General features: G+C 45.8%; 1 protein-coding gene and 1 long non-coding RNA gene across 2 annotated transcripts in view; both read left to right on the plus strand.

Moving 5' to 3' along the window:
• The window catches only part of LOC127930361 (chitobiosyldiphosphodolichol beta-mannosyltransferase-like), a 36,500-nt gene that overhangs the window by 4,618 nt on the left and 5,820 nt on the right, over positions 1 to 26,062 (plus strand). Inside the window, exons 4-15 of the mRNA XM_052520034.1 lie at positions 281 to 429; positions 2,210 to 2,299; positions 5,597 to 5,711; positions 7,639 to 7,789; positions 8,913 to 8,951; positions 10,622 to 10,771; positions 11,087 to 11,384; positions 12,007 to 12,202; positions 12,382 to 12,471; positions 12,738 to 12,782; positions 13,004 to 13,077; positions 14,096 to 14,189. Coding sequence (XP_052375994.1) covers positions 281 to 429; positions 2,210 to 2,299; positions 5,597 to 5,711; positions 7,639 to 7,789; positions 8,913 to 8,951; positions 10,622 to 10,771; positions 11,087 to 11,384; positions 12,007 to 12,202; positions 12,382 to 12,471; positions 12,738 to 12,782; positions 13,004 to 13,077; positions 14,096 to 14,189 — 1,491 coding nt within the window. The remainder of the gene's footprint in view (positions 1 to 280; positions 430 to 2,209; positions 2,300 to 5,596; positions 5,712 to 7,638; positions 7,790 to 8,912; positions 8,952 to 10,621; positions 10,772 to 11,086; positions 11,385 to 12,006; positions 12,203 to 12,381; positions 12,472 to 12,737; positions 12,783 to 13,003; positions 13,078 to 14,095; positions 14,190 to 26,062) is intronic.
• LOC127930231 (uncharacterized) lies at positions 15,184 to 26,025 on the plus strand. The gene is made up of 11 exons (XR_008137390.1): positions 15,184 to 15,311; positions 15,625 to 15,697; positions 16,056 to 16,321; positions 18,441 to 18,500; positions 18,546 to 18,634; positions 19,688 to 19,909; positions 20,310 to 20,575; positions 20,972 to 21,090; positions 21,441 to 21,500; positions 25,206 to 25,429; positions 25,475 to 26,025. It is a non-coding gene; the product is annotated as an uncharacterized LOC127930231 (long non-coding RNA).

The raw sequence follows: 26,062 nt of genomic DNA on the forward strand, positions 1-26,062 counted from the left end.
CTCCTCCCCCAGAATCCTCCAGGACTGCCCAGTATAGTGGTGACGTGGCTGGTGTGTTATTGACCTCTTCCTCCCCCAGAATCCTCCAGGACTGCCCAGTATAGTGGTGACGTGGCTGGTGTGTTATTGACCTCTTCCTCCCCCAGAATCCTCCAGGACTGCCCAGTATAGTGGTGACGTGGCTGGTGTGTTATTGACCTCTTCCTCCCCCAGAATCCTCCAGGACTGCCCAGTATAGTGGTGACGTGGCTGGTGTGTTATTGACCTCTTCCTCCCCCAGAATCCTCCAGGACTGCCCAGTATAGTGGTGACGTGGCTGGTGTGTGGTCTGAGAGGATCCAGGTTCATCATTGACTGGCACAACTACGGCTACACCATCATGGCCCTCTCACACGGCCCGGACCACCCCATCGTCAGGCTGGCACAGTGGTCAGTAACATCACCATGGCTGAGTCCCAAATAGATCCCTATTCAATAAAGTGCATTTGGAAAGTATTCAGACCCCTTCCCCTTCTCCACATTTTGTTACATTATAGCCTTTTTCTAAAATGGATTAAATAAACAAAAATCCTCTTCAATCTACACACAATACCCCATAATGACATCACAATACCCCATAATGACATCACAATACCCCATAATGACATCCAATACCCCATAATGACATCACAATACCCCATAATGACATCCAATACCCCATAATGACATCACAATACCCCATAATGACATCACAATACCCCATAATGACATCCAATACCCCATAATGACATCACAATACCCCATAATGACATCACAATACCCCAGAATGACATCACAATACCCCAAAATGACATCACAATACCCCATAATGACATCACAATACCCCATAATGACATCACAATACCCCATAATGACATCCAATACCCCATAATGACATCACAATACCCCATAATGACATCACAATACCCCATAATGACATCACAATACCCCATAATGACATCCAATACCCCATAATGACATCACAATACCCCATAATGACATCCAATACCCCATAATGACATCACAATACCCCATAATGACATCACAATACCCCATAATGACATCACAATACCCCAGAATGACATCACAATACCCCATAATGACATCACAATACCCCATAATGACATCACAATACCCCATAATGACATCACAATACCCCATAATGACATCACAATACCCCATAATGACATCACAATACCCCATAATGACAAAGCAAAAATAGTTTTTGGGAAAATGTTGCAAATGTACAAACAAACAAAATGTATTTACACAAGTATTCAGATCCTTTGCTATGAGACTTGAATTTTAGATCAGGTGCATCCTGTTTCCATTGATCATCCTTGAGATGTTTCTACAACTTGATTGTTGTCAACCTGTGGTAAATTCAATTGATTGGACATGATTTGGAAAGACACACACCTGTCTATACAAGGTCCTACAGTTGACAGTACCTGTCAGAGCATGTCCGTAGAGCTCTGAGACAGGATTGTGTCGAGGCACAGATCTGGGGAAGGGTACCATGTCTGCAGCATTGAAGGTCCCGAGACCACAGTGGCCTCCATCATTTAGTGGAAGAAGTTTGGAACAACCAAAACTCTTCCTAGAGCTGGACACACGACCAAACTGACCAATCAGGGGAGACGGGCCCTGGTCATCGAGGTGACCAAGAACCTGATGGTCACTCTGACCGAGCTCTAGAGTTCCTCTGTGGAGACGGGCCCTGGTCATCGAGGTGACCAAGAACCCGAAGGTCACTCTGACCGAGCTCTAGAGTTCCTCTGTGGAGATGGGCCCTGGTCATCGAGGTGACCAAGAACCTGATGGTCACTCTGACCGAGCTCTAGAGTTCCCCGAAGGTCACTCTGACAGAGCTCTAGAGTTCCCCGAAGGTCACTCTGACAGAGCTCTAGAGTTCCTCGATGGACACTCTGACAGAGCTCTAGAGTTCCTCTGTGGAAATGGGACACCCTTCCAGAAGGACAACCATCTCTGTAACAAATGTGGAAAAAGTCAAGGGGTCTGAATACTTTCTGAATGTATCTACAGCTTTGCATGAACACGGTCTTCTTCAGTGGGAACTAAACGGGCAGATCAGGGAGGGACCTACCTGAATTTGTCCCAAGAAATTGTTGCAGACTGTTTAGCTACGGTGTGCATTAATGAATAGGACCCATGTTCCTGTCTCTGGCAGGTATGAACAGTTGTTTGGGCGATTCTCCAGCCATAACCTTTGTGTCACCAACGCTATGAAGGAAGACCTCCAGAACAACTGGAACATCAGGTAAGGATTGTTTTACTTTCAACATCCGTCTGTCAATCAATCCATCCGTAGATAGACAGACGTACAGACGACGGACGGACATACAGACAGATACAGATAGACGGACGGAGAGACAGATAGACGGACGGAGAGACAGACACAGATAGACAGACGGAGAGACACAGATAGACAGACGGAGAGACACAGATAGACGGACGGAGAGACAGACACAGATAGACGGACGGAGAGACAGACACAGATAGACGGGCGGAGAGACAGACACAGATAGACGGGCGGAGAGACAGACACAGATAGACAGACGGAGAGACAGACACAGATAGACAGACGGAGAGACACAGATAGACAGACGGAGAGACACAGATAGACAGACAGAGAGACACAGATAGACGGACGGAGAGACAGACACAGATAGACAGACGGAGAGACAGACACAGATAGACGGACGGAGAGACAGACACAGATAGACGGACGGAGAGACAGACACAGATAGACGGACGGAGAGACAGACACAGATAGACGGACGGATAGACAGACAGATATACCGACGGACAGATAGACAGACACAGATAGACGGACGGATAGACAGACAGATATACCGACGGACAGATAGACAGACACAGATAGACGGACGGATAGACAGACAGATATACAGACGGGCAGATAGACAGACACAGATAGACGGACGGAGGGACAGACAGACACAGATAGACGGACGGAGAGACAGACACAGATAGACGGACGGAGGGACAGACAGATGCAGTGGGGAGTCTGAATCTATCCCCCCTATCCCTATCTAACCCCTTGGTCATGACTAACCCCTTGGTCATGGCTAACCCCTTGGTCATGACTAACCCCTTGGTCATCATGACTAACCCCTTGGTCATCATGACTAACCCCTTGGTCATGACTAATCCCTTGGTCATGACTAACCCCTTGGTCATGACTAACCCCTTGGTCATGACTAACCCCTTTGTCATCATGACTAATCCCTTGGTCATCATGACTAACCCCTTGGTCATCATGACTAACCCCTTGGTCATGACTAAACCCTTGGTCATCATGACTAACCCCTTGGCCTTGACTAACCCCTTGGCCTTGACTAACCCCTTGGTCATGACTAACCCCTTGGCCATCATAACTAATCCCTTGGCCATCGTGACTAATCCCTTGGTCATCGTGACTAATCCCTTGGCCATCATGACTAATCCCTTGGCCATCGTGACTAATCCCTTGGCCATCTTGACTAACCCCTTGGTCATGACTAACCCCTTGGCCATCATGACTAATCCCTTGGCCATCGTGACTAATCCCTTGGCCATCATGACTAATCCCTTGGCCATCATGACTAATCCCTTGGCCATCGTGACTAATCCCTTGGCCATCGTGACTAATCCCTTGGCCATCGTGACTAATCCCTTGGTCATCATGACTAACCCCTTGGCCATCATGACTAACCCCTTGGTCATGACTAACCCCTTGGCCATCATGACTAACCCCTTGGTCATCATGACTAACCCCTTGGTCATCATGACTAACCCCTTGGTCATCATGACTAACCCCTTGGTCATCATGACTAACCCCTTGCCATCATGACTAACCCCTTGGTCATCATGACTAACCCCTTGGTCATCATGACTAACCCCTTGGTCATCATGACTAACCCCTTGGCCATCATGACTAACCCCTTGGCCATCATGACTAACCCCTTGGCCATCATGACTAACCCCTTGGCCATCATGACTAACCCCTTGGCCATCATGACTAACCCCTTGGGCCATCATGACTAACCCCTTGGCCATCATGACTAACCCCTTGGCCATCATGACTAACCCCTTGGTCATCATGACTAACCCCTTGGTCATCATGACTAACCCCTTGGTCATCGTGACTAACCCCTTGGTCATCGTGACTAATCCCTTGGCCATCATGACTAACCCCTTGGCCATCATGACTAACCCCTTGGCCATCATCGTGACTAATCCCTTGGCCATCGTGACTAATCCCTTGGTCATCATGACTAATCCCTTGGCCATCATGACTAACCCCTTGGTCATCATGACTAACCCCTTGGTCATGACTAACCCCTTGGCCATCATGACTAACCCCTTGGTCATCATGACTAACCCCTTGGTCATCATGACTAACCCCTTGGTCATCATGACTAACCCCTTGTCATGTCATCATGACTAACCCCTTGGCCATCATGACTAACCCCTTGGTCATCATGACTAACCCCTTGGCCATCATGACTAACCCCTTGGCCATCATGACTAACCCCTTGGCCATCATGACTAATCCCTTGGCCATCATGACTAATCCCTTGGCCATCGTGACTAATCCCTTGGTCATCATGACTAATCCCTTGGCCATCATGACTAACCCCTTGGTCATCATGACTAACCCCTTGGTCATCATGACTAACCCCTTGGTCATCATGACTAACCCCTTGGTCATCATGACTAACCCCTTGGTCATCATGACTAACCCCTTGGTCATCATGACTAACCCCTTGGTCATCATGACTAACCCCTTGGTCATCATGACTAACCCCTTGGTCATGACTAACCCCTTGGTCATCATGACTAACCCCTGGTGGACTAACCCCATCATGACTAACCCCTTGGTCATCATGACTAACCCCTTGGCCATCATGACTAACCCCTTGGCCATCATGACTAACCCCTTGGTCATCATGACTAACCCCTTGGTCATCATGACTAACCCCTTGGCCATCATGACTAACCCCTTGGTCATCATGACTAACCCCTTGGCCATCATGACTAACCCCTTGGTCATCATGACTAACCCCTTGGTCATCATGACTAACCCCCATCCTTGGCCATCATGACTAACCCCTTGGCCATCATGACTAACCCCTTGGCCATCATGACTAACCCCTTGGCCATCATGACTAACCCCTTGGCCATCATGACTAACCCCTTGGTCATCATGACTAACCCCTTGGCATCATCATGTCATCTAACCCCTTGGTCATCATGACTAACCCCTTGGTCATGACTAACCCTTGGCCATCATGACTAACCCCTTGGTCATCATGACTAACCCCTTGGTCATCATGACTAACCCCTTGGTCATCATGACTAACCCCTTGGTCATGACTAACCCCTTGGCCATCATGACAAACCCCTTGGTCATCATGACTAACCCCTTGGTCATGACTAACCCCTTGGTCATGACTAACCCCTGGTCATCATGACTAACCCCTTGGTCATCATGACTAACCCCTTGGTCATCATGACAAGCCACCTGTCTTATTCTGACTAACCCCTTGGCCATCATGACCACATTGTATGACAAGCCACCTGCTATCTTCAAGGAGACTTCAGTAGACCAAAAGCACCAGCTGTTCATGAGGCTGGCCATCAGACTATTCCTCAGTAACCCGGGTCTGGTGAGGCCAGTATACCCCTTGGTCTGTTGATGAGGCCCAAGACTATCTCTCACTAAAGTTATCCTCTTGGTTCTGGAGGAACACAGGGCCTGTCACTACAGTTATCCTCTTGGTTCTGAGGAACACCCTGGTCATGACAAACCCCTTGGTTCTGGAGGAACACAGGGTCCTGACTACAGTTATCCTCTTGGTTCTGAGGAACACAGGGCCTGTACTACAGTTATCCTCTTGGTTCTGGAGGAACACAGGGCCTGTCTTACAGTTATCCTCTTGGTTCTGGAGGAACACACATTGTATGACAAGCCACCTCTTCTTCTGGAGGTAGACCAAAAGCACCAGCTGTTATCCTCTTGAGTTCTGGCCAAGAACTCAGGGTCTGTGAGTCCAGTTATCCTCTTGGTTCTGGAGGAACACTCTCACTAAAGTTATCCTCTTGGTTCTGGAGGAACACAGGGCCTGTACTACAGTTATCCTCTTGGTTCTGGAGGAACACAGGGCCTGTACTACAGTTATCCTCTTGGTTCTGGAGGAACACAGGGCCTGTACTACAGTTATCCTCTTGGTTCTGGAGGAACACAGGGCCTGTACTACAGTTATCCTCTTGGTTCTGGAGGAACACAGGGCCTGTACTACAGTTATCCTCTTGGTTCTGGAGGAACACAGGGCCTGTACTACAGTTATCCTCTTGGTTCTGGAGGAACACAGGGCCTGTACTACAGTTATCCTCTTGGTTCTGGAGGAACACAGGGCCTGTACTACAGTTATCCTCTTGGTTCTGGAGGAACACAGGGCCTGTACTACAGTTATCCTCTTGGTTCTGGAGGAACACAGGGCCTGTACTACAGTTATCCTCTTGGTTCTGGAGGAACACAGGGCCTGTACTACAGTTATCCTCTTGGTTCTGGAGGAACACAGGGCCTGTACTACAGTTATCCTCTTGGTTCTGGAGGAACACAGGGCCTGTACTACAGTTATCCTCTTGGTTCTGGAGGAACACAGGGCCTGTACTACAGTTATCCTCTTGGTTCTGGAGGAACACAGGGCCTGTACTACAGTTATCCTCTTGGTTCTGGAGGAACACAGGGCCTGTACTACAGTTATCCTCTTGGTTCTGGAGGAACACAGGGCCTGTACTACAGTTATCCTCTTGGTTCTGGAGGAACACAGGGCCTGTACTACAGTTATCCTCTTGGTTCTGGAGGAACACAGGGCCTGTACTACAGTTATCCTCTTGGTTCTGGAGGAACACAGGGCCTGTACTACAGTTATCCTCTTGGTTCTGGAGGAACACAGGGCCTGTACTACAGTTATCCTCTTGGTTCTGGAGGAACACAGGGCCTGTACTACAGTTATCCTCTTGGTTCTGGAGGAACACAGGGCCTGTACTACAGTTATCCTCTTGGTTCTGGAGGAACACAGGGCCTGTACTACAGTTATCCTCTTGGTTCTGGAGGAACACAGGGCCTGTACTACAGTTATCCTCTTGGTTCTGGAGGAACACAGGGCCTGTACTACAGTTATCCTCTTGGTTCTGGAGGAACACAGGGCCTGTACTACAGTTATCCTCTTGGTTCTGGAGGAACACAGGGCCTGTACTACAGTTATCCTCTTGGTTCTGGAGGAACACAGGGCCTGTACTACAGTTATCCAACGTTGCCGGTCTTGGGCGGCTTTCGTTGCCTTTTAACAGTATAAGGAACAGTTATTATAATGTCATTACTCTATCAAATACATTAAACAGACATGTCATAAGACATGTTATAATCACTGAGTTTCTGTTTATATTGGAGAGATAGTTCTTTATCTTAAAAATATATATATTACACGACCATAGACATGTCATAACACACTTTATAATCACTGAGTTTCTGTTTATATTGGAGAGATAAAGAACTATCATAAAAATATATATATTACACGACCATAGACATGTCATAACCCCTGCGTCTGTTACAGTGGTGAGCGACCTGATGGTGAGACAGAGAGAACAGCGTTTACATGTCGTGACCCCAGTGACCTTTCTGTGACTTTGACCTCAGGTCGACCTGCCCTACTGATCAGCAGCACCAGCTGGACCGGTCAGTACCCCACAGGCACAGTTTGAGTCCCAAATGGCACCCTATTCTCCATAGGGCTCTGGTCAAAAGTTGTGCACTACATTAGGGAATAGGGTGCCATTTCGTAAGCAGCAGGAGACTCTGCATTTTATTCAGTTTAAATGGGAAGTTTTTCTGGATTTTTACCCCAGTCTAAATAGTTTTTCTTACCTCGAGAGCAGTTCTAGCCTCGTCCAAACATCCTGATCGCCCGAGTTTACATTCTGTGAGGAGTCAGGTCAGGATGGGGATCAGACTAGAACCAGATTACATTCTGTTAGGAGTCATGTCAGAATGGGGATCAGACTAGAGCCAGATTACATTATGTTAGGAGTCAGGTCAGGATGGGGATCAGACTAGAGCCAGATTACATTATGTTAGGAGTCATGTCAGAATGGGGATCAGACTAGAACCAGATTACATTCTGTTAGGAGTCAGGTCACGATGGGGATCAGACTAGAGCCAGATTACATTATGTTAGGAGTCAGGGTCAGGATGGGGATCAGACTAGAGCCAGATTACATTATGTTAGGAGTCAGGTCAGGATGGGGATCAGACTAGAGCCAGATTACATTATGTTAGGAGTCAGGGTCAGGATGGGGATCAGACTAGAGCCAGATTACATTATGTTAGGAGTCAGGTCAGGATGGGGATCAGACTAGAGCCAGATTACATTCTGTTAGGAGTCAGGTCAGGATGGGGATCAGACTAGAGCCAGATTACATTCTGTTAGGAGTCAGGTCAGAATGGGGATTACATTCTGTTAGGAGTCAGGTCAGGATGGGGATCAGACTAGAGCCAGATTACATTCTGTTAGGAGTCAGGGTCAGGATGGGGATCAGACTAGAGCCAGATTACATTCTGTTAGGAGTCAGGTCAGAATGGGGATTACATTCTGTTAGGAGTCAGGTCAGGATGGGGATCAGACTAGAGCCAGATTACATTTTGTTAGGAGTCAGGTCAGGATGGGGATCAGACTAGAGGTTTTCTGTGTTAGAGCCAGGATTGTATTTTATGTGTTTAGTTGACAGGTGTACAACGTAAGTACACACAGCTGTCAGGTGTAAACACTTGTCTCACTGTTTCCTCCGTCTGTGTTCAACAGAGGATGAGGACTTCTCCATTCTGCTGAAGGCTCTGGAAGGTAATCATTACCATCTGCAGTTGGGCCCCATTTTAAAGAGCATCCTCCCATCCATCCATCCTCCCATCCTCCCATCCTCCCATCCTCCCATCCATCCATCCTCCCATCCTCCCTCCCATCCTCCCATCCATCCTCCCTCCCTCCCATCCTCCCATCCTCCCATCCATCCATCCATCCTCCCTCCCCATCCATCCATCCATCCATCCATCCATCCATCCATCCATCCATCCATCCATCCATCCTTCCATCCTCCATCCATCCATCCATCCATCCATCCTTCCTTCCTTCCACCCATCCATCCTTCCATCCATCCATCCATCCATCCATCCATCCATCCTTCCTTCCATCCTTCCTTCCTTCTTTCCATCCTTCCTTCCATCCTTCCTCCTTCCCACCCATCCTTCCACCCATCCTTCCTTCCATCCTTCCTTCCTTCCTTCCTTCCTTCCTTCCTTCCTTCCTTCCTTCCTTCCTTCCTTCCTTCCTTCCTTCCTTCCTTCCATCCATCCATCCATCCATCCATCCATCCATCCATCCATCCATCCATCCTTCCTCCCACCCATCCATCCTTCCTTCCCACCCATCCATCCTTCCTCCCACCCATCCTTCCTTCCTCCCCACCCATCCTTCCTTCCATCCCACCCACCCACCCACCCACCCACCCACCCACCCACCCACCCACCCACCCATCCATCCTTCCTTCCTTCCTTCCTTCCTTCCTTCCTTCCTTCCTTCCTTCCTTCCTTCCTTCCTCCCACCCATCCATCCATCCTTCCTCCCTCCCACCCACCCACCCACCCACCCACCCACCCACCCACCCACCCATCCATCCTTCCTTCCTTCCTTCCTTCCTTCCTTCCTTCCTTCCTTCCTTCCTTCCTTCCTTCCTCCCACCCATCCATCCATCCTTCCTCCCTCCCACCCACCCACCCACCCATCCATCCTTCCTCCCACCCACCCACCCATCCATCCTTCCTCCCACCCACCCACCCACCCACCCATCCATCCTTCCTCCCACCCATCCTTCCTTCCTCCCACCCACCCATCCATCCTTCCTCCCACCCACCCCCACCCACCCACCCACCCACCCACCCACCCACCCACCCCCACCCACCCACCCTTCCTTCCTTCCTTCCTTCCTTCCTTCCTTCCTTCCTTCCTTCCTTCCTTCCTCCTTCCCTCCTCCCCTCCCTCCCCCCCTCCCTCCCTCCCCCAGCCTTCCCCCTCCAGTTGCCAGAACCAGGCCTTCATTAGAATCAATCATGTCTAATCAGTGATTCTAATCATTCTTCATTAGAATCAATCACGTCTAATCAGTGATTCTAAGAGAGAAAGGAAAGAGACCTCTCAGTGGTGTCCTCTTAGGGCCCATGGGGCTCTGGTCAAAAGGTAGTGCACTACATGGGGAGTTGGGTGCTGTTTGGGATACAAAGGGCCCATGGGGCTCTGGTCAAAAGGTAGTGCACTACATGGGGAGTTGGGTGCTGTTTGGGATACAAAGGGCCCATGGGGCTCTGGTCAAAAGGTAGTGCACTACATGGGGAGTTGGGTGCTGTTTGGGATACAAAGGGCCCATGGGGCTCTGGTCAAAAGGTAGTGCACTACATGGGGAGTTGGGTGCTGTTTGGGATACAAGCCCTTGTATTAACCTTGTGTGTTTTCTCTACCAGACTACGAGGGGTTTGTGAAAGCAGGAGCCTCTCTTCCCTCACTGGTCTGTGTCATTACAGGTAACTATAGTGTTGACAGTGTACTGCTGGTCTGTGTCATTACAGGTAACTATAGTGTTGACAGTGTGCTGCAGGTCTGTGTCATCACAGGTAACTATAGTGTTGACAGTGTACTGCTGGTCTGTGTCATTACAGGTAACTATAGTGTTGACAGTGTACTGTAGGTCTGTGTCATTACAGGTAACTATAGTGTTGACAGTGTACTGTAGGTCTGTGTCATTACAGGTAACTATAGTGTTGACAGTGTACTGCTGGTCTGTGTCATTACAGGTAACTATAGTGTTGACAGTGTACTGCTGGTCTGTGTCATTACAGGTAACTATAGTGTTGACAGTGTACTGTAGGTCTGTGTCATTACAGGTAACTATAGTGTTGACAGTGTACTGCAGGTCTGTGTCATTACAGGTAACTATAGTGTTGACAGTGTACTGCTGGTCTGTGTCATTACAGGTAACTATAGTGTTGACAGTGTACTGCAGGTCTTTATGGTCCAGGTCACTATAGTGTTGACAGTGTACTGTAGGTCTGTGTCATTACAGGTAACTATAGTGTTGACAGTGTACTGCTGGTCTGTGTCATTACAGGTAACTATAGTGTTGACAGTGTACTGCTGGTCTGTGTGGTCACAGGTAACTATAGTGTTGACAGTGTACTGCATGTCTGTGTCATTACAGGTAACTATAGTGTTGACAGTGTACTGCAGGTCTGTGTCATTACAGGTAACTATAGTGTTGACAGTGTACTGCAGGTCTTTATGGTCCAGGTAACTATAGTGTTGACAGTGTACTGCAGGTCTTTATGGTCCAGGTAACTATAGTGTTGACAGTGTACTGCAGGTCTTTATGGTCCAGGTAACTATAGTGTTGACAGTGTACTGCAGGTCTTTATGGTCCAGGTCACTATAGTGTTGACAGTGTACTGCAGGTCTGTGTCATCACAGGTAACTATAGTGTTGACAGTGTGCTGCAGGTCTGTGTGGTCACAGGTAACTATAGTGTTGACAGAGTACTGCAGGTCTTTATGGTCCAGGTAACTATAGTGTTGACAGTGTACTGCAGGTCTTTATGGGCCAGGTAACTATAGTGTTGACAGTGTACTGCTGGTCTGTGTCATTACAGGTAACTATAGTGTTGACAGTGTACTGCAGGTCTTTATGGTCCAGGTAAATATAGTGTTGACAGTGTACTGCAGGTCTTTATGGGCCAGGTAACTATAGTGTTGACAGTGTACTGCAGGTCTGTGTCATTACAGGTTACTATAGTGTTGACAGTGTACTGTAGGTCTGTGTCATTACAGGTAACTATAGTGTTGACAGTGTACTGTAGGTCTGTGTCATTACAGGTAACTATAGTGTTGACAGTGTACTGCTGGTCTGTGTCATTACAGGTAACTATAGTGTTGACAGTGTACTGCTGGTCTGTGTCATTACAGGTAACTATAGTGTTGACAGTGTACTGTAGGTCTGTGTCATTACAGGTAACTATAGTGTTGACAGTGTACTGCAGGTCTGTGTCATTACAGGTAACTATAGTGTTGACAGTGTACTGCTGGTCTGTGTCATTACAGGTAACTATAGTGTTGACAGTGTACTGCAGGTCTTTATGGTCCAGGTCACTATAGTGTTGACAGTGTACTGTAGGTCTGTGTCATTACAGGTAACTATAGTGTTGACAGTGTACTGCTGGTCTGTGTCATTACAGGTAACTATAGTGTTGACAGTGTACTGCTGGTCTGTGTGGTCACAGGTAACTATAGTGTTGACAGTGTACTGCAGGTCTGTGTCATTACAGGTAACTATAGTGTTGACAGTGTACTGCAGGTCTGTGTCATCACAGGTAACTATAGTGTTGACAGTGTACTGCAGGTCTTTATGGTCCAGGTAACTATAGTGTTGACAGTGTACTGCAGGTCTTTATGGTCCAGGTAACTATAGTGTTGACAGTGTACTGCAGGTCTTTATGGTCCAGGTAACTATAGTGTTGACAGTGTGCTGCAGGTCTTTATGGTCCAGGTCACTATAGTGTTGACAGTGTACTGCAGGTCTGTGTCATCACAGGTAACTATAGTGTTGACAGTGTACTGCAGGTCTGTGTGGTCACAGGTAACTATAGTGTTGACAGTGTACTGCAGGTCTTTATGGTCCAGGTAACTATAGTGTTGACAGTGTACTGCAGGTCTTTATGGGCCAGGTAACTATAGTGTTGACAGTGTACTGCTGGTCTGTGTCATTACAGGTAACTATAGTGTTGACAGTGTACTGCAGGTCTTTATGGTCCAGGTAACTATAGTGTTGACAGTGTACTGCAGGTCTTTATGGTCCAGGTAACTATAGTGTTGACAGTGTACTGCAGGTCTGTGTCATTACAGGTAACTATAGTGTTGACAGTGTACTGCAGGTCTTTATGGTCCAGGTAACTATAGTGTTGACAGTGTACTGCAGGTCTTTATGGTCCAGGTAACTATAGTGTTGACAGTGTACTGCAGGTCTTTATGGTCCAGGTAACTATAGTGTTGACAGTGTACTGCAGGTCTTTATGGTCCAGGTTACTATAGTGTTGACAGTGTACTGCTGGTCTGTGTCATCACAGGTAACTATAGTGTTGACAGTGTACTGCAGGTCTGTGTGATCACAGGTAACTATAGTGTTGACAGTGTACTGCAGGTCTTTATGGTCCAGGTAACTATAGTGTTGACAGTGTACTGCAGGTCTTTATGGGCCAGGTAACTATAGTGTTGACAGTGTACTGCTGTCTGTGTCATTACAGGTTACTATAGTGTTGACAGTGTACTGCAGGTCTTTATGGTCCAGGTAACTATAGTGTTGACAGTGTACTGCAGGTCTTTATGGTCCAGGTAACTATAGTGTTGACAGTGTACTGCAGGTCTTTATGGTCCAGGTAACTATAGTGTTGACAGTGTACTGCAGGTCTTTATGGTCCAGGTAACTATAGTGTTGACAGTGTACTGCAGGTCTTTATGGTCCAGGTAACTATAGTGTTGACAGTGTACTGCAGGTCTTTATGGTCCAGGTAACTATAGTGTTGACAGTGTACTGCAGGTCTGTGTCATCACAGGTAACTATAGTGTTGACAGTGTACTGCAGGTCTGTGTCATCACAGGTAACTATAGTGTTGACAGTGTACTGCAGGTCTTTGTCATTACAGGTAACTATAGTGTTGACAGTGTACTGCAGGTCTTTATGGTCCAGGTAACTATAGTGTTGACAGTGTACTGCAGGTCTTTATGGTCCAGGTAACTATAGTGTTGACAGTGTACTGCTGGTCTGTGTCATTACAGGTAACTATAGTGTTGACAGTGTACTGCAGGTCTTTATGGTCCAGGTAACTATAGTGTTGACAGTGTACTGCAGGTCTTTATGGTCCAGGTAACTATAGTGTTGACAGTGTGCTGCAGGTCTGTGTCATCACAGGTAACTATAGTGTTGACAGTGTACTGCAGGTCTGTGTCATTACAGGTAACTATAGTGTTGACAGTGTACTGCAGGTCTTTATGGTCCAGGTAACTATAGTGTTGACAGTGTACTGCAGGTCTTTATGGTCCAGGTAACTATAGTGTTGACAGTGTACTGCTGGTCTGTGTCATCACAGGTAACTATAGTGTTGACAGTGTACTGCAGGTCTTTATGGTCCAGGTAACTATAGTGTTGACAGTGTACTGCAGGTCTTTATGGTCCAGGTAACTATAGTGTTGACAGTGTACTGCAGGTCTTTATGGTCCAGGTAACTATAGTGTTGACAGTGTACTGCAGGTCTTTATGGTCCAGGTAACTATAGTGTTGACAGTGTACTGCAGGTCTTTATGGTCCAGGTAACTATAGTGTTGACAGTGTATTGCAGGTCTTTATGGTCCAGGTAACTATAGTGTTGACAGTGTACTGCTGGTCTGTGTCATTACAGGTAACTATAGTGTTGACAGTGTACTGCAGGTCTGTGTCATCACAGGTAACTATAGTGTTGACAGTGTACTGCTGGTCTGTGTCATTACAGGTAACTATAGTGTTGACAGTGTACTGCAGGTCTTTATGGTCCAGGTAACTATAATGTTGACAGTGTACTGCTGGTCTGTGTCATCACAGGTAACTATAGTGTTGACAGTGTACTGCTGGTCTGTGTCATTACAGGTAACTATAGTGTTGACAGTGTACTGCTGGTCTGTGTGGTCACAGGTAACTATAGTGTTGACAGTGTACTGCTGGTCTGTGTCATTACAGGTAACTATAGTGTTGACAGTGTACTGCAGGTCTTTATGGGCCAGGTAACTATAGTGTTGACAGTGTGCTGCAGGTCTTTATGGTCCAGGTCACTATAGTGTTGACAGTGTACTGCTGGTCTGTGTCATCACAGGTAACTATAGTGTTGACAGTCTACTGCAGGTCTTTATGGTCCAGGTAACTATAGTGTTGACAGTGTACTGCAGGTCTTTATGGTCCAGGTCACTATAGTGTTGACAGTGTACTGCTGGTCTTTATGGTCCAGGTAACTATAGTGTTGACAGTGTACTGCAGGTCTTTATGGGCCAGGTAACTATAGTGTTGACAGTGTACTGCTGGTCTGTGTCATCACAGGTAACTATAGTGTTGACAGTGTACTGCAGGTCTGTGTCATCACAGGTAACTATAGTGTTGACAGTGTACTGCTGGTCTGTGTCATTACAGGTAACTATAGTGTTGACAGTGTACTGCAGGTCTTTATGGTCCAGGTAACTATAATGTTGACAGTGTACTGCTGGTCTGTGTCATCACAGGTAACTATAGTGTTGACAGTGTACTGCTGGTCTGTGTCATTACAGGTAACTATAGTGTTGACAGTGTACTGCTGGTCTGTGTGGTCACAGGTAACTATAGTGTTGACAGTGTACTGCTGGTCTGTGTCATTACAGGTAACTATAGTGTTGACAGTGTACTGCAGGTCTTTATGGTCCAGGTAACTATAGTGTTGACAGTGTACTGCAGGTCTTTATGGTCCAGGTCACTATAGTGTTGACAGTGTACTGCTGGTCTGTGTCATTACAGGTAACTATAGTGTTGACAGTGTACTGCTGGTCTGTGTCATTACAGGTAACTATAGTGTTGACAGTGTACTGCTGGTCTGTGTCATTACAGGTAACTATAGTGTTGACAGTGTGCTGCAGGTCTGTGTCATCACAGGTAACTATAGTGTTGACAGTGTACTGCTGGTCTGTGTCATTACAGGTAACTATAGTGTTGACAGTGTACTGCAGGTCTTTATGGTCCAGGTAACTATAGTGTTGACAGTGTACTGCAGGTCTTTATGGTCCAGGTAACTATAGTGTTGACAGTGTACTGCAGGTCTGTGTCATCACAGGTAACTATAGTGTTGACAGTGTACTGCAGGTCTGTGTCATCACAGGTAACTATAGTGTTGACAGTGTACTGCAGGTCTTTATGGTCCAGGTAACTATAGTGTTGACAGTGTACTGCAGGTCTTTATGGTCCAGGTAACTATAGTGTTGACAGTGTACTGCAGGTCTTTATGGGCCAGGTAACTATAGTGTTGACAGTGTACTGCAGGTCTTTATGGGCCAGGTAACTATAGTGTTGACAGTGTACTGCTGGTCTGTGTCATTACAGGTAACTATAGTGTTGACAGTGTACTGCAGGTCTGTGTCATGGTCAGGTAACAGGTAACTATAGTGTTGACAGTGTACTCTGGTCTGTGTCATTACAGGTAACTATAGTGTTGACAGTGTACTGCAGGTCTTTATGGTCCAGGTAACTATAGTGTTGACAGTGTACTGCTGGTCTGTGTCATTACAGGTAACTATAGTGTTGACAGTGTACTGCAGGTCTTTATGGGCCAGGTAACTATAGTGTTGACAGTGTACTGCAGGTCTTTGTCATCCAGGTAACTATAGTGTTGACAGTGTACTGCTGGTCTTTATGGGCCAGGTAACTATAGTGTTGACAGTGTACTTGCAGGTCTTTATGGTCCAGGTAACTATAGTGTTGACAGTGTACTGCTGGTCTGTGTCATTACAGGTAACTATAGTGTTGACAGTGTACTGCAGGTCTTTATGGGCCAGGTAACTATAGTGTTGACAGTGTACTGCTGGTCTGTGTCATCACAGGTAACTATAGTGTTGACAGTGTACTGCTGGTCTTTATGGGCCAGGTAACTATAGTGTTGACAGTGTACTGCTGGTCTGTGTGGTCCAGGTAACTATAGTGTTGACAGTGTACTGCAGGTCTGTGTCATTACAGGTAACTATAGTGTTGACAGTGTACTGCAGGTCTTTATGGGCCAGGTAACTATAGTGTTGACAGTGTACTGCAGGTCTTTATGGTCCAGGTCACTATAGTGTTGACAGTGTAAGGTCTTTATCCAGGTAACTATAGTGTTGACAGTGTACTGCTGGTCTGTGTCATTACAGGTAACTATAGTGTTGACAGTGTACTGCAGGTCTTTGTCATCACAGGTAACTATAGTGTTGACAGTGTACTGCTGGTCTGTGTCATTACAGGTAACTATAGTGTTGACAGTGTACTGCAGGTCTTTATGGGCCAGGTAACTATAGTGTTGACAGTGTACTGCAGGTCTTTATGGTCCAGGTAACTATAGTGTTGACAGTGTACTGCAGGTCTTTATGGTCCAGGTAACTATAGTGTTGACAGTGTACTGCAGGTCTTTATGGCCAGGTAACTATAGTGTTGACAGTGTACGTGTCATTACAGGTAACTATAGTGTTGACAGTGTACTGCAGGTCTTTATGGTCCAGGTAACTATAGTGTTGACAGTGTACTGCTGGTCTGTGTCATTACAGGTAACTATAGTGTTGACAGTGTGCAGGTCTTTATGGGCCAGGTAACTATAGTGTTGACAGTGTACTGCAGGTCTTTATGGTCCAGGTAACTATAGTGTTGACAGTGTACTGCTGGTCTTTATGGTCCAGGTAACTATAGTGTTGACAGTGTATTGCAGGTCTTTATGGTCCAGGTAACTATAGTGTTGACAGTGTACTGCTGGTCTGTGTCATTACAGGTAACTATAGTGTTGACAGTGTACTGCAGGTCTGTGTCATCACAGGTAACTATAGTGTTGACAGTGTACTGCTGGTCTGTGTCATTACAGGTAACTATAGTGTTGACAGTGTACTGCAGGTCTTTATGGTCCAGGTAACTATAGTGTTGACAGTGTATTGCAGGTCTTTATGGTCCAGGTAACTATAGTGTTGACAGTGTACTGCTGGTCTGTGTCATTACAGGTAACTATAGTGTTGACAGTGTACTGCAGGTCTTTATGGTCCAGGTAACTATAATGTTGACAGTGTACTGCAGGTCTGTGTGGTCACAGGTAACTATAGTGTTGACAGTGTACTGCAGGTCTTTATGGTCCAGGTAACTATAGTGTTGACAGTGTACTGCAGGTCTTTATGGTCCAGGTAACTATAGTGTTGACAGTGTACTTGCAGGTCTTTATGGTCCAGGTAACTATAGTGTTGACAGTGTACTGCTGGTCTGTGTCATCACAGGTAACTATAGTGTTGACAGTCTACTGCAGGTCTTTATGGTCCAGGTAACTATAGTGTTGACAGTGTACTGCAGGTCTTTATGGTCCAGGTCACTATAGTGTTGACAGTGTACTGCTGGTCTTTATGGTCCAGGTAACTATAGTGTTGACAGTGTACTGCAGGTCTTTATGGGCCAGGTAACTATAGTGTTGACAGTGTACTGCTGGTCTGTGTCATCACAGGTAACTATAGTGTTGACAGTCTACTGCAGGTCTTTATGGTCCAGGTAACTATAGTGTTGACAGTGTGCTGCAGGTCTGTGTCATTACAGGTAACTATAGTGTTGACAGTGTACTTGCAGGTCTTTATGGTCCAGGTAACTATAGTGTTGACAGTGTACTGCAGGTCTGTGTCATTACAGGTAACTATAGTGTTGACAGTGTACTGCAGGTCTTTATGGTCCAGGTAACTATAGTGTTGACAGTGTATTGCAGGTCTTTATGGTCCAGGTAACTATAGTGTTGACAGTGTACTGCTGGTCTGTGTCATTACAGGTAACTATAGTGTTGACAGTGTACTGCAGGTCTGTGTCATCACAGGTAACTATAGTGTTGACAGTGTACTGCTGGTCTGTGTCATTACAGGTAACTATAGTGTTGACAGTGTACTGCAGGTCTTTATGGTCCAGGTAACTATAGTGTTGACAGTGTACTGCAGGTCTTTATGGTCCAGGTAACTATAGTGTTGACAGTGTACTGCTGGTCTGTCATTACAGGTCTATAGTGTTGACAGTGTACCAGGTATGGGCCAGGTAACTATAGTGTTGACAGTGTACTGCAGGTCTTTATGGTCCAGGTAACTATAGTGTTGACAGTGTACTGCAGGTCTTTATGGTCCAGGTAACTATAGTGTTAGTGTTGAGGTCAGCCAGGTAACTGACAGTGTCTGCTGGTCTGTGTCATTACAGGTAACTATAGTGTTGACAGTGTACTGCAGGTCTTTATGGTCCAGGTAACTATAGTGTTGACAGTGTACTGCTGGTCTGTGTCATTACAGGTAACTATAGTGTTGACAGTGTACTGCAGGTCTTTATTCCAGGTAACTATAGTGTTGACAGTGTACTGCTGGTCTGTGTGGTCACAGGTAACTATAGTGTTGACAGTGTACTGCAGGTCTTTATGGGCCAGGTTACAGGTAACTATAGTGTTGTCATTACAGGATAGTGTTGACAGTGTACTGCAGGTCTTTATGGTCCAGGTAACTATAGTGTTGACAGTGTACTGCAGGTCTGTTATTACAGGTAACTATAGTGTTGACAGTGTCAGGTCTTTATGGGCCAGGTAACTATAGTGTTGACAGTGTACTGCAGGTCTTTATGGTCCAGGTAACTATAGTGTTGACAGTGTACTGCAGGTCTTTATGGGCCAGGTAACTATAGTGTTGACAGTGTACTGCTGGTCTGTGTCATTACAGGTAACTATAGTGTTGACAGTGTACTGCAGGTCTGTGTCATCACAGGTAACTATAGTGTTGACAGTGTACTGCTGGTCTGTGTCATCACAGGTAACTATAGTGTTGACAGTGTACTGCAGGTCTTTATGGTCCAGGTAACTATAGTGTTGACAGTGTGCTGCAGGTCTTTATGGTCCAGGTAACTATAGTGTTGACAGTGTACTGCAGGTCTTTATGGGCCAGGTAACTATAGTGTTGACAGTGTACTGCTGGTCTGTGTCATTACAGGTAACTATAGTGTTGACAGTGTACTGCAGGTCTTTATGGTCCAGGTAACTATAGTGTTGACAGTGTACTGCAGGTCTGTGTCATTACAGGTAACTATAGTGTTGACAGTGTACTGCAGGTCTTTATGGTCCAGGTAACTATAGTGTTGACAGTGTACTGCAGGTCTGTATGGTCACAGGTAACTATAGTGTTGACAGTGTACTGCTGGTCTTTATGGTCCAGGTAACTATAGTGTTGACAGTGTATTGCAGGTCTTTATGGTCCAGGTAACTATAGTGTTGACAGTGTACTGCTGGTCTGTGTCATTACAGGTAACTATAGTGTTGACAGTGTACTGCAGGTCTGTGTCATCACAGGTAACTATAGTGTTGACAGTGTACTGCTGGTCTGTTCATTACAGGTAACTATAGTGTTGACAGTGTACTGCAGGTCTTTATGGTCCAGGTAACTATAGTGTTGACAGTGTATTGCAGGTCTTTATGGTCCAGGTAACTATAGTGTTGACAGTGTACTGCTGGTCTGTGTCATTACAGGTAACTATAGTGTTGACAGTGTACTGCAGGTCTTTATGGTCCAGGTAACTATAGTGTTGACAGTGTACTGCAGGTCTGTGTCATCACAGGTAACTATAGTGTTGACAGTGTACTGCAGGTCTTTATGGGCCAGGTAACTATAGTGTTGACAGTGTACTGCAGGTCTTTATGGTCCAGGTAACTATAGTGTTGACAGTGTACTTGCAGGTCTTTATGGGCCAGGTAACTATAGTGTTGACAGTGTACTGCTGGTCTGTGTCATTACAGGTAACTATAGTGTTGACAGTGTACTGCAGGTCTTTATGGGCCAGGTAACTATAGTGTTGACAGTGTACTGCTGGTCTGTGTCCAGGTAACTATAGTGTTGACAGTGTACTGCAGGTCTTTATGGTCCAGGTAACTATAGTGTTGACAGTGTACTGCAGGTCTGTGTCATCACAGGTAACTATAGTGTTGACAGTGTACTGCAGGTCTTTATGGGCCAGGTAACTATAGTGTTGACAGTGTACTGCAGGTCTTTATGGTCCAGGTAACTATAGTGTTGACAGTGTACTTGCAGGTCTTTATGGGCCAGGTAACTATAGTGTTGACAGTGTACTGCTGGTCTGTGTCATTACAGGTAACTATAGTGTTGACAGTGTACTGCAGGTCTTTATGGGCCAGGTAACTATAGTGTTGACAGTGTACTGCAGGTCTTTATGGCCAGGTAACTATAGTGTTGACAGTGTACTGCAGGTCTTTATGGTCCAGGTAACTATAGTGTTGACAGTGTACTGCTGGTCTTTATTACAGGTAACTATAGTGTTGACAGTGTACTGCAGGTCTGTGTCATCACAGGTAACTATAGTGTTGACAGTGTACTGCTGGTCTGTGTCATTACAGGTAACTATAGTGTTGACAGTGTACTGCAGGTCTTTATTACAGGTAACTATAGTGTTGACAGTGTACTGCAGGTCTTTATGGTCCAGGTAACTATAGTGTTGACAGTGTACTTGCAGGTCTTTATGGTCCAGGTAACTATAGTGTTGACAGTGTACTGCAGGTCTGTGTCATTACAGGTAACTATAGTGTTGACAGTGTACTGCAGGTCTTTATGGTCCAGGTAACTATAGTGTTGACAGTGTACTGCTGGTCTGTGTCATCACAGGTAACTATAGTGTTGACAGTGTACTGCAGGTCTTTATGGTCCAGGTAACTATAGTGTTGACAGTGTGCTGCAGGTCTTTATGGTCCAGGTAACTATAGTGTTGACAGTGTACTGCTGGTCTGACAGTTACTGCTGGTCTGTGTCCAGGTAACTATAGTGTTGACAGTGTACTGCAGGTCTTTATGGGCCAGGTAACTATAGTGTTGACAGTGTACTGCTGGTCTGTGTCATTACAGGTAACTATAGTGTTGACAGTGTGCTGCAGGTCTTTATGGTCACAGGTAACTATAGTGTTGACAGTGTACTGCAGGTCTGTGTCATCACAGGTAACTATAGTGTTGACAGTGTACTGCAGGTCTTTATGGGCCAGGTAACTATAGTGTTGACAGTGTACTGCAGGTCTTTATGGTCCAGGTAACTATAGTGTTGACTTGCAGGTCTTTATGGGCCAGGTACTATAGTGTTGCAGGTCTGCTGGTCTGTGTCATTACAGGTAACTATAGTGTTGACAGTGTACTGCTGGTCTTTATGGTCCAGGTAACTATAGTGTTGACAGTGTACTGCAGGTCTTTATGGGCCAGGTAACTATAGTGTTGACAGTGTACTGCAGGTCTTTATGGGCCAGGTAACTATAGTGTTGACAGTGTACTGCTGGTCTTTCATTACAGGTAACTATAGTGTTGACAGTGTACTGCAGGTCTGTGTCATCCAGGTAACTATAGTGTTGACAGTGTACTGCTGGTCTGTGTCATTACAGGTAACTTTATGCAGGTCTTGCGGGCCAGGTAACTATAGTGTTGACAGTGTACTGCAGGTCTTTATGGTCCAGGTAACTATAGTGTTGACAGTGTACTGCAGGTCTTTATGGTCCAGGTAACTATAGTGTTGACAGTGTACTGCTGGTCTGTGTCATTACAGGTAACTATAGTGTTGACAGTGTACTGCAGGTCTTTATGGTCCAGGTAACTATAGTGTTGACAGTGTACTGCTGGTCTGTGTCATTACAGGTAACTATAGTGTTGACAGTGTACTGCAGGTCTTTAAGGGCCAGGTAACTATAGTGTTGACAGTGTACTGCGGTCTTTATGGTCCAGGTAACTATAGTGTTGACAGTGTACTTGTCAGGTCCTTTATAGTGTTGACAGTGTATTGCAGGTCTTTATGGTCCAGGTAACTATAGTGTTGACAGTGTACTGCTGGTCTGTGTCATTACAGGTAACTATAGTGTTGACAGTGTACTGCAGGTCTTTCATGGGCCAGGTAACTATAGTGTTGACAGTGTACTGCTGGTCTGTGTCATTACAGGTAACTATAGTGTTGACAGTGTACTGCAGGTCTTTATGGTCCAGGTAACTATAAAGTTACAGTGTATTGCAGGTCTTTATGGTCCAGGTAACTATAGTGTTGACAGTGTACTGCTGGTCTGTGTCATTACAGGCAACTATAGTGTTGACAGTGTACTGCAGGTCTTTATGGTCCAGGTAACTATAGTGTTGACAGTGTACTGCAGGTCTGTGTCATCACAGGTAACTATAGTGTTGACAGTGTACTGCAGGTCTTTATGGGCCAGGTAACTATAGTGTTGACAGTGTACTGCAGGTCTTTATGGTCCAGGTAACTATAGTGTTGACAGTGTACTGCAGGTCTTTATGGCCAGGTAACTATAGTGTTGACAGTGTACTGCTGGTCTGTGTCATTACAGGTAACTATAGTGTTGACAGTGTACTGCAGGTCTTTACAGGGCCAGGGTAACTATAGTGTTGACAGTGTACCCATGGGTCAGGCCATTACAGGTAACTATAGTGTTGACAGTGTACTGCAGGTCTTTATGGTCCAGGTAACTATAGTGCTGACAGTGTACTGCAGGTCTGTGTCATCACAGGTAACTATAGTGTTGACAGTGTACTGCAGGTCTTTATGGCCAGGTAACTATAGGTGTTGACAGTGTACTGCAGGTCTTTATGGTCCAGGTAACTATAGTGTTGACAGTGTACTTGCAGGTCTTTATGGGCCAGGTAACTATAGTGTTGACAGTGTACTGCTGGTCTGTGTCATTACAGGTAACTATAGTGTTGACAGTGTACTGCAGGTCTTTATGGGCCAGGTAACTATAGTGTTGACAGTACTGCAGGTCTTTATGGGCCAGGTAACTATAGTGTTGACAGTGTACTGCAGGTCTTTATGGGCCAGGTAACTATAGTGTTGACAGTGTACTGCAGGTCTGTGTCATTACAGGTAACTATAGTGTTGACAGTGTACTGCAGGTCTTTATGGGCCAGGTAACTATAGTGTTGACAGTGTACTGCTGGTCTGTGTCATTACAGGTAACTATAGTGTTGACAGTGTACTGCAGGTCTGTGTCATTACAGGTAACTATAGTGTTGACAGTGTACTGCAGGTCTTTATGGTCCAGGTAACTATAGTGCTGACAGTGTATTGCAGGTCTTTATGGTCCAGGTAACTATAGTGTTGACAGGTGTACTGCAGGTCTTTGGTGGGCCAGGTAACTATAGTGTTGACAGTGTACTGCAGGTCTTTGGCGGTCCAGGTAACTATAGTGTTGACAGTGTACTGCAGGTCTTTATGGCCAGGTAACTATAGTGTTGACAGTAATTGCTGGGTCTTTATGCGGTCCAGGTAACTATAGTGTTGACAGTGTACTGGGTAGGTCTTTATGGGCCAGGTAACTATAGTGTTGACAGTGTACTGCAGGTCTTTATGGGCCAGGTAACTATAGTGTTGACAGTGTACTGCAGGTCTTTATGGGCCAGGTAACTATAGTGTTGACAGTGTACTGCAGGCTCAAAAATAGTGTAACTATAGTGTTGACAGTGTACTGTCTGGTCTGTGTCATTACAGGTAACTATAGTGTTGACAGTGTACTGCAGGTCTGTGTGGTCCAGGTAACTATAGTGTTGACAGTGTACTGCAGGTCTGTGTCATTACAGGTAACTATAGTGTTGACAGTGTACTGCAGGTCTTTATGGGCCAGGTAACTATAGTGTTGACAGTGTACTGCAGGTCTTTATGGTCCAGGTAACTATAGTGCTGGACAGTGTACCTGCAGGTCTCTTATGGGCCAGGTAACTATAGTGTTGACAGTGTACTGCTGGTCTGTGTCATTACAGGTAACTATAGTGTTGACAGTGTACTGCAGGTCTTTATGGTCCAGGTAACTATAGTGTTGACAGTGTACTGCTGGTCTGTGTCATTACAGGTAACTATAGTGTTGACAGTGTACTGCAGGTCTTTATGGGCCAGGTAACTATAGTGTTGACAGTGTACTGCAGGTCTTTATGGTCCAGGTAACTATAGTGTTGACAGTGTACTGCTGGTCTTTATGGTCCAGGTAACTATAGTGTTGACAGTGTATTGCAGGTCTTTATGGTCCAGGTAACTATAGTGTTGACAGTGTACTGCTGGTCTGTGTCATTACAGGTAACTATAGTGTTGACAGTGTGCTGCAGGTCTGTGTCATCACAGGTAACTATAGTGTTGACAGTGTACTGCTGGTCTGTGTCATTACAGGTAACTATAGTGTTGACAGTGTACTGCAGGTCTTTATGGTCCAGGTAACTATAGTGTTGACAGTGTACTGCAGGTCTTTATGGTCCAGGTAACTATAGTGTTGACAGTGTACTGCAGGTCTTTATGGTCCAGGTAACTATAATGTTGACAGTGTACTGCAGGTCTGTGTGGTCACAGGTAACTATAGTGTTGACAGTGTACTGCAGGTCTTTATGGTCCAGGTAACTATAGTGTTGACAGTGTACTTGCAGGTCTTTATGGTCCAGGTAACTATAGTGTTGACAGTGTACTTGCAGGTCTTTATGGTCACAGGTAACTATAGTGTTGACAGTGTACTGCTGGTCTTTATGGTCACAGGTAACTATAGTGTTGACAGTCTACTGCAGGTCTTTATGGTCCAGGTAACTATAGTGTTGACAGTGTACTGCAGGTCTGTGTCATTACAGGTAACTATAGTGTTGACAGTGTACTGCAGGTCTTTATGGTCCAGGTAACTATAGTGTTGACAGTGTACTGCAGGTCTGTGTCATCACAGGTAACTATAGTGTTGACAGTGTACTGCAGGTCTTTATGGGCCAGGTAACTATAGTGTTGACAGTGTACTGCAGGTCTTTATGGTCCAGGTAACTATAGTGTTGACAGTGTACTTGCAGGTCTTTATGGGCCAGGTAACTATAGTGTTGACAGTGTACTGCTGGTCTGTGTCATTACAGGTAACTATAGTGTTGACAGTGTACTGCAGGTCTTTATGGTCCAGGTAACTATAGTGTTGACAGTGTACTGCAGGTCTTTATGGGCCAGGTAACTATAGTGTTGACAGTGTACTGCAGGTCTTTATGGGCCAGGTAACTATAGTGTTGACAGTGTACTGCAGGTCTTTATGGGCCAGGTAACTATAGTGTTGACAGTGTACTGTAGGTCTTTATGGGCCAGGTAACTATAGTG

This window comes from Oncorhynchus keta, chromosome 5 (genome assembly GCF_023373465.1).
Source record: "Oncorhynchus keta strain PuntledgeMale-10-30-2019 chromosome 5, Oket_V2, whole genome shotgun sequence".
In the NCBI taxonomy this organism is placed as follows: domain Eukaryota; kingdom Metazoa; phylum Chordata; class Actinopteri; order Salmoniformes; family Salmonidae; genus Oncorhynchus; species Oncorhynchus keta.